Raw genomic sequence first — 13154 nt, forward strand, 5'->3', positions numbered from 1 at the left:
GAGAAATATCACATAGAAATGTCAGCATTGCACAAAAAAACTCAACTGCTTGCATTTATACTTAAATGTGGTTGCAAAAATCAGACTCTGCACGAGATCAACTCAACTCCACGTTTCCATGTGCTGGAAATATGTCTTGTCAAATATGCTGCAAATAGGTTCATAAAAGCAGGTAAGAATTTATATCAAAAGAAGGACTACCACCTTCCCCCCCTCGCCTGCTATAAAAAGCTATTTATCTGTTTCTTATGAAGTTTTAATATCATTAGTTACATAATGTACCAACACCTATTTTCTTAGATCACCCCAAAACTTCAGCGTATCATTTACATGGGATCTCAAGTATTTCATACAAGATAAACCATGTAACTCCACTGACCAGTGGCAGTTTAACTGGCAGTTAAGAGCTAAGCAGGAAATTCTCAAGGTTCCCCGAAGGTTCTTAAGCACCATCCACACAGCACAGCTTCTGCTGATACAGCTGCAACAGAGGAGTCCCCTTCCTCCCAGCCCTCACTGTCTCCAGCATGGCTATCTTGACAGCTTTTATGAAACAAAACATTTTTATGCTGACATAGTTAAACTCTTCCCCTGAACACAAAATAAACTGAAAAAATCTCCCTTCTGCTGGCATAACTGCACACACACCAGTAGCTTTCGCTACAGTATCAGTGACAGAGCACAGGTTTTGCATTTCCTGCACCACCAAAGCACGCAGATAGCCCAGGGACACATGGCTGCATGGAGCTAGTCTTACCAAAGGATACCTAGAGTAGAAGCTGTAGAGTAAGAAGGAAAATGGTTTAGGCACAGTTCTTGCTTCCTCTTCCTCCTCTGACACCAACAAATAGAGTAATGCCAGACTTGGACTTACCCCTTCCTATGCTTCCCATAGGAAGCAGGATCTAACAAGTTAAGTGTGGATGTGCGTTCTCTGGCACTTGACCAGCCGGGTGCCGCTAACCCACTCCCCGGCCAGGGGAACTGAGGGGCCATCTCTCACGTAAGTCCTGCCTTTTTTCTGTCCTTGTGATTTGAAGCTCAATGTGTCTCAGTCAAAACCTCCATGCAGTGGAGACGTTAACTATTTCCACAACTTCTCAACCCTGATCATGATATGGAGAGTCCCTAAGGAGTCACATTATACTGACATAGCAATATACAATCTTATTATTATTTCCATGTAGGGAAATAAGAGAAATAAGTAAGAAAACCACAGAAATAGAAACTGAGTCCAAAAAAGTACCATGCTCACTCTGATGCCACATCACAGAATCACCTAGGTTGGAAGAGACCTCCAAGATCATCTAGTCCAACCTCTGACTTAACACTAACAAAACCACCACTGAACCATATCCCTAAGCTTGGCATCTAAACGTCTTTTCAAGACCTCCAGGGATGGTGACTCAACCACTTCCCTGGGCAGCCCATTCCAGTGCCTAACAACCCTTTCCGTAAAGAAGTTCTTCCTAAGATCCAACCTAAACCTCCCCTGGCACAACTTTAGCCCATTCCCCCTCGTCCTGTCATCATTACTCTGTCCCTTCCCAAATATATACTACAGTAGAATCATAGAATCATTTAGGTTCGAAAAGACCTCGGAGATCATCAAGTCCAACAATAGCACGGGATCTCCTAATGAAGCTGTTGCTCACAGTAAGATACTCTTTTTACCTTAAGCATGTCGTGTCTGCAGTAATTTCATTCTAGCTTTAGACTTTTTATGTGACAAATACAGTCTGGGTAGAAGAGCAGTTATCACAGAGTGTCTTGGAACATGATGACACTAAGATTAGAGTAAGTCAGTAGAGGTGAAATATCACTGCAACTACACTACATTCTACCTACAAGGGAGGGAGGGCTAAGAGGGACTGGTATACAAGACAGGAGTTCAAGAGAGTAACGTGAATCCTGGGTTTCATATACATCTCTGCAAAGCCATCGGACAACTACTACTTCAAATGATTTCTTCTTTATAAAAATACCTAGTAGTAGCCTCTTATATGATGCTAAGCACTCTTCACAACAGCCAGAAATCTGTCCCTGAACTGCCTACTAGAAGGTAGATGTAGCCCTTTGGTCACTGCAAAGATTTTGGAAAGGGAACCGCACAGCTGCCTAGGAAGTTAATTTCCAAACACAAGAGGTATCTTAGTAGAATCTACCAATCTCAAACTCTTCCCTTTGATATAAGGGAAATCAAAACGGCACAAATCAAAACAATACAAACCTTACCAAGGGAAGATGGAAACTTATCTCACCATCTAGGTTACAAAATGCATTTGCTTCATACCAGCGTCTCACAGCATCCCCCTGGTTAGATCACAGCATTTTTGTTTATTTAAGATAATTTGCACTTTCCTGGACCATATAAACAGGCTTGGATTTTAATCTGCTCAACACACTGTGGGGAAGGGCTTCTAATTTTACAGCACTGACATAAGACAAGTAATTCATATAACACATTAGCACATCTATGGCAAAAGCATTTAGTCAGAGCTCACTGAGAACAATAGGGTGCTGAAGCAAATCTGAGTCAACTGTTTGAGACTCCATCGTCCACTAAAAAATGTTTTATTACATTCCACAGTAAAGACAAGATCACAGAATATTCATTTATGAATTGTCCTGATGCAATAATGCAACAAAATCCTCTGCACCTCAATAGCCACTGTAGCTTCTCCCCCTACTCCAGTCCTTTTCCAAGTGTTAGGGTTATTTTTCAGGCTGTTCTCTAAATCAGTCATCTTTCCTTTGAGCCCTTTCATCACACTTCTTCTTTAAGTACCATGTCTTTCTTTTACTGTTCATTACCCTAAACTACAAGCTCCCCTTTGGCTTCACTTACTTCCTTTCTGGGTTTGTTTTTGCATTTTTCTATTGCTGTCCTTCCAGAGCTAAGTCTGCTTCCCGCATGCATTCTGCTGTGTGCAGACAAAAGCAATGCAACAAAATATTTTGAGTATATTGGCACAAGTCCCCACCTAGACACTTGTGATCATTTGCTCTTAAATCCCTGAAGACATTCTGCTTTGAACTTCTGCTGTGGAAAAAAAAAAAAAAAAAAAGAGAGAGAGAGAGAGAGAGAGAGAAAGGATACGTGGAAGAAATTCAGAAGGGAATTGCCAGTTCCAGAGATCTGTGACAAGCCATTTCTACAACCTCTAAATTGGGCTGAAAACAACAGGAAGGGGGACTTGAACTCCAGTCAACCATTTCAGCACACTGCTAGAACGGAGAAGCCCATCTCTGGGACAAAACACATCCTGCTAAAAGGAAGTTTTTGGCTATTTGGAAACCTAGCTGATCCCGGCTTTGTCCAGAATATTTTGTCCCTATCCCTTCTGAGGTGAATGTGGTATGAGAGGGTGTTCTTTGGAGAACTGAAACTAAACATTTTAGAGACTGAACTGCTTTATCCTCTAAGAGATACAGTCGCTGCTGTGGAAAATTAATGACTAACTGGAATTCCAAAAGGATCTTGTTTCCCTTTTAAAAATAAATAAGAATTATGATCCCTTCATCTTTTGCATATCCTTGGATATTGCACTAATAGTCATATCAGAGCATATTTAGGATGCTGTAATTTCAGTGGGGTGTTAAGGTCAACACAATTATCAACTGCAATTTCCTCACTAACTAGAGCCAGGAAGCCCTAAAAAGAGGTGAAGTTCTAGAGTGTAATTTGCCTGGGGTGGGGTAAAGGCAGAGAACTCTGTTACAGTCACACTGCTGGACAAAGCCAAGCTAGCATAAACAGATTTTGACAACTAGCCAAAGTAGTTGATATAGACACCAGTAAGCCAGGTCACCTCAACTGTCAGCTTCTAGATTTTCTACAGTTAAATCCTTACAGTTTGTTCCCCTTTCCATCCTTCCTACTCTCTAGCAGGAGAGAGAGTAGCAAAGCATTTTTGATTGTTCTAGTAGGAATAGAGCTAAGATTTCACCAGTTACAAACTTTTCCTACTCTCAGCAAACACATTCCATATACAATGACAGACAAGTGCAACTCTAGTTCTGCACACAGGAAAAATCTTGCTCATCTCCTAACAACTGTCCTTAAATGAGGATATACATTCTTCACCAGTGATGGAGCTGCAATATGATCCTGGAACTAAAATTATAGCAGAATAATAATATATCTGCCAAAGTAACTACAGTTACTCACCCCGTACTACGTACCCTGAAAGCGACAGTTCATTCATCTCTTTTCCAAAGCCATGTCCATTGGTATTAAATGACTACTTTTCTTCAGCAACCCTACAGTGCAGTTCTTCATTGCTAGCAGTCCTCCCTTGATCCTTAACACACATGCAGCTTTGGACATTTAAATAGTATCACTGACATCAACAGAATCATTCATGATGCTCGGTATTAAACACACACAGGGACTGTCACAGGATCGAGTCTTCTGCCAGCAGATCAGAACTCTTAATAGCCAAGAGTAGTTTTCAAGCTGCTAACACAACACACCTTAATCTGATCTCTTGCAGATTGTTGTTTGTGGAAATAAGGTTACTTCAGTTTTAAAAGCACGTGATTTTAGCAGAATATAATATGTAACTGCAAACATCAACAGCGTTGAATGATAACATCTTTAGAAATGACTTACTGGTTTGTTTTCAAAAGACTCTCGAAGTCTGAAGACCAACTGCAATTACAATATCACTACATTTTTCTTCATTTACTATTCTTCCAAATATCAGCCATGGAAAAAATTGCTCTTGTGCTTTTGCTAACAGGCTTCTATGTGTATTATCACAAAACCACTGATTCAACATCAGACGCTAACAGTTCAGAGTACATTCCAATGGAACTTTTAAAAGCCCACCTGATAATAACCCTGGCAGAAGAAGACCCTGCCTAACTTCTATAATCACAACACAAATGATTATAAAACTACTCTTAAAATTACACAAATGAAGGATGATGCAAAGAGAGGAAGGATTTCTGTTATGCCCCAGTTTCCTTTGAGATTGGTTTCATTTTATTTTATTTTTTAATATACACAGGATTTAGAAGATGCTTTATACTGACAGTTTTTGACTTCAAGTGCAGTATTAAGAAAAGCTGTATTTTAGCTTGTCTTACAAATTTCAGTACTTCTTTAAACGTAATAGTTCAAATCTTACCTTTCCGCCCTTAGTTACAGATGCAACACAGCACAGCCCTCTAACTAATTTGCATTTGATAGAGACCTTTGGCAAAGTCATCACAGAGACACATTTTTCCCACCTCTACCTCTGAAGAGAAACTATGAAGTGAAATCCTACTTTAAGTATTTTCACAGTTCCGTGACAGGAAGAAAATAAAACCTATAATCTGTATTTCACAAGCCTTGGCCTTGGTTTTATCCTTGACTGTATCTAACAGACCTTGCTTCAGTACCAGAACAGTCAAGTCAAGCTCTACTAATACATAATTTAAGTTTTCCCCATGGTGTCTACAGTTCTGCAAATGTGTATAGCTCAGAAATATAAGGCATACACTTCTATATATCTACGGAAAAAAAATCCCTCTCTCAGACGTGAGGAGTTGGCAGTGCATTGGAGGTATACTTGATAGCTGCTATGCCAAATGGTCTACCTCTCTTCTGATCTTTCATTTTGCATTCTTTCAGCCATATTCTCAAAGCCAGCCATAGCCTTCTCAGCCAAACATACACCATTCTTCATGCAAATTGTCTCTTTGGACAATCATACATTGGGACAAGCATACATTGTTTAAGCATGCTCAAGTGAGTTAGAAAAGAACTGGGGGGGCGGGTGACACCTCTTTCTTCAACCCCTTTTGAGGAGTTCAGGAGTTTTCATTTCCACTGCTGCTGTACATTAAGCACTTTCAATCCATTTAAACAGTTGCAGGACTGAAGCTGACAGACATATTGTCAATTAACGCTGTAAATATCCCACAGTCTGTACAAAATGAAACATTTAAAAAAGAACAGCAGCACCACAGTTTTTCACTCCTTGATCACTACACCTGCCTCATTAATCTCCTGTACCCATGTGAGGTAAATACAGAGTACAACTACAAACTAAAATCAATAAAACCTTTAAAAAGGTTTAATTTGATTCTACCAGGGAGGTTATCATAATCCAGCTCTGCTTTCTCACATTCTGCTAGCAATTTCTCTCAGCTCGGTTTCAACTGCTAACTTTGTTCTCCATCTCACTATCTATCTATCACGCTGTTATAATGCCAGCTCAAATGCTGTTTGTAACAGCACAGCAATTTTTCACGAGTTGCTAGCTTCATAGTGTGTTCCTTTAGAAATACACAGAAATTATTAGATTAAATTACAAATGAAAGCCTCTGCAGTCAGTCATGATTACTGGAGCATTTATATACATTCACTTGATCACGAATTTTAACATTTGTTCCTTCGCATCCTCAGATCTTCTGTTTATATTCTATTTTGCAAGACTGTATGGAAAGTGAAATTGAAGACAACTGGAAGATAGCCACTGATTTTCCAAAAGGAAGAGCTGTGACACGCACTCACCCGACGCTTTACTGGCCTAGCATCAACAGATCCTCTCTAACCATTTTTAAACCCTCAATAATATCTGGACACATTGCAGAATACAGGCAGCACTTTTTAAAGAAAGCAACTGCACAGAAATCTGTTTCACAAAGGAACAACTGCAACACCCAGCTCTCTCCTCAGTTCTGTAACATTTCCCACAGCAGCACAGACCAAACAGTTAATATGCATCGAAATACCTGAAGAAAACACTGCTAATACTGCAGCTGGTGATCACAATATGGTAAACAGCAGGATCTTCAATTATCTCACTGCTGCGGGTACAATTTCCAGGTATTTTAAACCAGCTTCTTGACCATACACATGCACTGAAAACATCCAGTAATTTTCTACAGGAATAGTGCTGTTTGACCCAATTCCAATGTAGATAATTATATTATCTGTACCTAAAATCCCTCAGAGTGTTTCAATCAGGTATGGTATTCTTCACTTTCTGTTCTGATCTGCTTAGCATGGCTGAGCACCATTAAGCAGCTGTCAGATTCCACACTAGAAGTGGCTGGATTTCAGTAATAAGCAAAATGGTTCCCGATAGTGTTTAAAACACCTGGGGATCCTTCCAAATGAATGGTGCAATGAGGCTAAACTAGAAGATTAAACTGCCGTAAAATAAGCCCCACAATTTCTTCATAAAAGTACACACCCTAATACCTTTAGTCTCTGACAAGCTCAGTTCTTGCTGTGCGTGAAACATGTCTAGATGAGTCTTCAGATAAGAGTATGAAAAATAATTCACAACCTTTACATTCAAGAAAGTATAGGATTAACCCCTCCTAACATACAGCCCAAGCTATTCTTGTGTTTCTATCAGCACAGACTATCTACAACAGATAGCTCAAGTACTAAACCATGAGTCAGAGAGCAGAAGCACGCTGGTTCAGCTATCAAAAAACACAATACCAGCCTCTCCTAATTTTCAGTACAAGGAGATTTTATAACCAATATTTAAAGAAGCAAGAGAACTAACTGAACATGAATGCATTTAGTTAGAAGAGGCCTTCCAATCATCAGAATAGCAAAGATGTAGAAAGCCTTCTGTCAAAACATTGTGGCCAAAAAAGCTAACAACCTTTCAAATGAAGTTCAGTTCATGACATGAATTGTGTAACACGGATCTAGTGACAGTGCAAGAATCCAGCCTCTGTGCTCTGCCAAGCCCCCCCCACCCCCCACGCATCTGCAAGGATCCGCGTAGCTAAGGAGGCATGAACTGGCTGCCAGCCGTGGATACACATTTTAATCTTAACACCAACAGCTCTGTAAAATATGCTTCCAGAAGTGATTATCAAGGCTACAAACACTGCAACAGCAATAAGTGAAAGAGGAGATAGTTGAAAGAAATTAACAAGAAAAATAAAAATGGGACAGCAGAAATCTGCATATGAAGTGTGGATGCGATGCTTCCCCAGCCCTACTTGTATGAACTTGCATTTCTATCAACGCCAGAGAAATTCAGAAAACCTACAGCATCTCACTAGGGAGCTCAGGTCCAGGCGTAAGTGTACCATGCCAAATTCAGCTCCACTCGAGAAGCTGTCATTGATACCCCTCATCCTGCCTGAGGAACTAAGATGGCAGCGAGCCTTGGATGGCACAGGTGCCTGCAGCTGAAGGAAGGCTCCGGGAGGGACAGGCAGCTGAGGAGGTGGCACAGCTGACTCAACGCAGAGAGGGAGGGCCCTAAGTTGAGTGCACTGCTCCCTTCTGACAGCTCCCTGGGAACTCTCAGGGACCAGCACTCTCCTTCAACTGTCTTCTGCAACTGTGGGATGCCGGCTGCTGCTGCCTCTGCCCACAAGCCCCTCTGCTTCACATTTACAAGCGAGGAAACACATGGCCTGTAAGCAAACATTAAGCTGCAGAGCAGCCAGACTTGGCAGCACATTTAGATATACCCCAAAATATATATATATATATATATAATGTATTTTTAACATCTTGTCTTCTACAATTGCATGCTACTGAAAACTTGTTCTTCAAAACTGTTTCAGCAGAGAATGGATCACCAGCACGTTAATTGATTTCAAGGGAGATATAGATAGCACAGTAATTTAAAACTAGCTTTTTTCCCCATCTCTTTTTCACTGGGATAGCTCTCAGATTAAATCCACTGAGATCAATTGAGACATTCCAGATTTTCCCCAATACACATTTTTGTAGCTTAGAAAACAAATACAAGAAAAATCAGACAACCTCCCAAAGCTGAAATTGCCCTTTCCATTCAAACACAGCGCTGTACCCAAAACTGAAATTGTCACACAGCCCATTAATCTCCATTACAAAACACATTCTTTATTTAGTAAAATCACAGCATTTAGTTGAACGATAACAGTATTTACATACTCGTTTATGAGCTCCTGAGATGTTTCTCAAGCAAATAAAATAAGAGAATAGGTTACGGTTTATTGAAATGAGAGCTGCGCTGTTCCTAAGAGAACAGCATACTGCTGCTATCATTGCTCCTATGCTACAAGCATTTAAAACATCCGTGTCCTTTAAAGGATTCATAGCACATATAATACACCAAAATATAACTAAATCAGTAGTGCACAAAGAACGGCCCTCTATGATGACAAAGACAACCTAAATAATCTCTAGAACATTTGTACAAATTCAAAGACCTCTCCCAAAAATGATGCATCAATATTTTTTTTTTACAACTAGACTCTGTGAAATGTCTAAACCCAGAAAGGTAGAAAATCTAGCAGTAGAATATTTAAAGAAAAGAACAAAACAAACCTACTGATGTCACTATTAACAAAGTCACATCCCCACTTGTAGAGCATCACCCCAATTAAAATGAAACAGGCAAACGACCAGCAATACCAATAAAAAAAAAAATCGGCTGAAAAGATGACATTAAATTCCAAATAAAACAATAAGATTGCTGGAAAACAGTGAACAAGAGTTCAACAGCAAGGAAAAAAGAATACAAGTACCTACACAGCTGCAGCTTTCTATTAGGAAACACCAGATATCATAAAGATATGTAAACCTAGCATCTGTCACCACTGCGAATGCTGCCTTTCAATTGTTTTTTCCATGAGACATCCTCTCTTGATTGACTGAGACCCAAGAGCTCAGCTCTCCAAAACAGAGCATTTTTTTAAATCAGATTAAAAAGCTTTTTACATACTTCTCATTTTTTATGAGACAATAGCTCTCTATTAAAACATAGCTTATTCAATTATGACTACTTCTAAGTGGACTAGTAGAACATGAAGCCTTAGACTGCACCACGAGGAGAACTCCATGGATGTCAAAGCCTGCAAAGGGTAACAAATGGCACCTAGAGTCTCAGTCCAGGGTCACAGCAGGTGAGCGAAGCATTCTTGCTACTTCCCATGGAAAACTACAAACCCTTATGGCAACAAACACATACAGACTGAGATTTTAACCTGCTGGACTGTGATGTCTCTTAGGGAAATCTTAACAATCAACATTAACAGTAGCAATATCCTTTCTTGGGGAAAAAAAAAAAAAAAAAAAAAAAAAAAAAAAAACAGGGTTTAGTAATAATTTCCCACTTGTTCCATGCATGTTGTCGTCTTTCTAATGACCTGTTTAGATATCAGACAACATGAAACTTCCCAAAGCATGCCGGCATACATGCATGCACGCTCCCATATAAATCGGGTAACGATTCTTAGTTCGAACAGTGCTTTTAATTACTACTGAATTTATGCTTTCCACTAGGTATTACACACTGTGACAAAAAGAGCATAATCTTAACAAAATAAAAAGCAAAATACTTAAGGATGTGGCACTCCAAATATACATGTGTACCAAGGAATAAGGTATTTTGAAATGCCAGCATAACTAAAGCTGCACTCAAGAATTTAGTCTATGGCAAACTTTCCCCATTTGTTCTTCATCAATGTTTTTTTTTCAGTGTTGTTTTCTTCCTCTAGATAAGCTGGCTATTATAAATTCTTAAGTATCCAAGCTGCTTTGCAGCAGGTGCAGCTATGAAAATAAAGGGTACAAAACAAACATTTCTATTGTTCCAAAAGGTTTGCTGAGTCAAACAAGGATTCCTACAGATAGACAGGTGAGTGCGGGTGTATTTGTGTTTACTGTACCACTCCTCCATACTGATTGCACAGAAGTCCCGATCTGCCAACTTGGAACACGTTACAGAATCACAACCCAAAGAGGTAAATTCTTCAAGTCAATACACAGCTGAACGTATGAGCTTACAATGCAGCTGTTCTAAAAATAAATTCACCTATACTCGTCCTATTAAACATGACTGAACTATTAAGGTCATGCTGCTACTGTAAGAAATCCAGAACCATATGAAATAATTAGGATTCTATCTCAAGAGTGGAAAAAAAAATAAATAGCTGCAAGTCTCTAGGGACCACATTGCACGTCCATCGATTCCTGATTTCCGGGAGGCTGAGATGTCAATACTACGATGCTTCCCCGCACACTTTCGTGTGTTCGGGGTTTAAATAGCAGGCCGGCACAGTCACGTGGCAGTGGCGTGTAGGTCGATTTATTTCCAATACTCTGATTTACGCAACGTTAGCCCACAACGACCGCCAGCTCCGCTCTCCTTACTGTTCGCACTCTAGGAGCACACTCGCGTTTTCTGCCAGCTCCATGACATCATCCGAACAAACCCAAACATTCCGCTTGCCGCCCCCCCGGCGCTCCTCTCCCCGAGCCCTCCGCGAGGGGCCGCGAACCGCCGCGCCCCGGGACCCCCGAGCGCCGCCGCCCCCCGGTGCCGGTGCCCCCTCCCCGCCGGGCCGTTACATAACGCAGCGCGGCGCCGTGCGGGGCCGGGCGGGCTCAGGCCCCCCCGCTCGCCGAGCGCCGGCGGAGGAGGGGCCTGGGGGTCAGCGGGGCACCGGCGGCACGGCACCGGCGGCCGGGGGAAGCCCCCTCTCCCGTACACACACACACACACACAGAGAAACACACACACAGACGCCCGCGTTATGTAACGCGGCGCCGGGCGAGCCGCGGGACCCCGCCGGCAGCAGCTGCCCGCCCGGCTGGGGGCCGGGGGGGCTAGGGGGGGCGGTGCGTGACACCGCCCCGGAAGGTCCCGGCCGCCCCCCGGCACATCGCGGGCGCTGCGCCCCCCCCGCGGCGGGCACCCCGTTACATAAGGGGCGAGGGCCGCAGCCCCTCTCGCCCCGCGGTGCCAAGGGTGCCTGCGGCCGCCCCCCCCACCCTCAGTTCCCCCCCCAGTGGGAAGGCGGCGGGGAGGGGGGGGTGTGGCCGGGAGGGGGGGCGCTGCCAAACACACGGCAGCACATGGTCAGCCATGTTCCAGCCTCCAGCCGGGGAGGGGCGACCCCAACGCTCCCCCCCCCCCGGCGGTCGCCCCTCTCCCCCCGGCAGCCGCTGGGGGGCCGCCCGCCTTCTCGGCCCCCTCCCCCTCCGTAGCCCCCTCACCCGGCGCCTCAGCCCCCAGCAGGGGCAGCGCTTCGCAAGCCACGGGTGAGCAAGAGCTGCGGGGCTCAGCCCCCCCCGCGCCCCCCTGCACCGAGCCCCCGGGCACCGCAGCTCGACCCCGGCCGCGACCTGCGGGAAGGGGGGGCCCAGCGCTACGGCCGGAGGGAGTCGGCCGGGGGTCGCCGCGCTGCAGCCAGGGGCCCCTCGGCAAAGTTGGGAGCCCCCCGGAGCAGCGGCGAGCTGCGGGCGGGGCGGGCACGGAGCGGGCAGCAGCGCGCCCCGGCCCCGCTCCATCTCCCGGGCGGCAGGAGGCACGGCGCGCCGCGGGGAGCTGTCACGGGGAGCCGGGCGAGGGGAGAGCGAAGGGGGCAGGGAAGGACGCTGCAGCTTTAAAAGTTTGTTCCCCCGGAGCCCGGCGCTCCGGCTGTTGCTTTATATATTTATCAAATTATGTAATTTCGGAGCGCGGTGCCCCTCCGGCACGGCGGGCAGGGACTGCGAGCGGAGCGGCCGGTCCTCCCGGCGCACCCGTCCCTCCTCCCGCCGCGATTGCGAGGAGCTGGAAAAGTTTGCGAGGTTTTGCGGGGGGCAGGAGCGCGCCTCGCTCGCGTGCGCGGCCGCGACGAGCCCGGGCGCTGCAGCGGGGGAGCCGAGCGCTGCCTTGCCCCCTCTTCCCCCTCGCCCCCCTCGCCTCTCCCTCTTCCCACCCACCCCGCTCCCACTCCCCCGGCCCCCTCCCCCAGGTCTCCCTACCTCTGCTGCCGCTGCCGCTGCTGGAGTAGCTCTGCCTGCGGCCGGCGGCCGGCGCATCGCTTTTCCGGGCCGGCTCCAGGCTCGCCGGGGTGTCCCTGGCGCCGGCGGCCGCCTCGGAGACGCTGCTGCCCGGCTCGCTGGCTGCTGGATCGGGGGCTGCCGGAGCGGACTCCATGTTTTTCCCACTGTAGATCGCTTGGAGATGGCGAGCTCCTCCACTCCCTCTATCTTCTGTTTCCAGCGCGACTCTATGGTAGGGAAGCAGAAGGGAGAAACGCGAGCGTGCTCCAGATGGGATGTGAGCGTGCCTGGCTGTGACCACAAGCAGCGCTAGCGAGAGCTGCGCACCCCCCGCCCCCGCACCCCCCGCGCTCCCCGCGCCCGCCGCCCTCCGCCACGGCCCCGGGCGGCAGCGGGCGGCGGGCCCCGGGCGGCAGGC

The 13154-nt window shown here is 45.4% G+C and overlaps 1 protein-coding gene across 5 annotated transcripts in view; it reads right to left on the reverse strand.

The window, feature by feature from the left end:
- The window catches only part of RORA (RAR related orphan receptor A), a 379776-nt gene that overhangs the window by 365675 nt on the left and 947 nt on the right, over window positions 1–13154 (reverse strand). For 4 of the 5 annotated variants that reach the window (XM_035335972.1, XM_035335969.1, XM_035335967.1 and 1 more), the window contains exon 2: window positions 12716–12963. In XM_035335972.1, coding sequence (XP_035191863.1) covers window positions 12716–12963 — 248 coding nt within the window. Of the gene's footprint in view, window positions 1–12715; window positions 13045–13154 lie in introns of those variants that run through there. The other variant, XM_035335968.1, reaches the window with a different exon arrangement.

The sequence above is a fragment of the Oxyura jamaicensis genome, chromosome 10, assembly GCF_011077185.1.
Source record: "Oxyura jamaicensis isolate SHBP4307 breed ruddy duck chromosome 10, BPBGC_Ojam_1.0, whole genome shotgun sequence".
NCBI lineage: Eukaryota > Metazoa > Chordata > Aves > Anseriformes > Anatidae > Oxyura > Oxyura jamaicensis.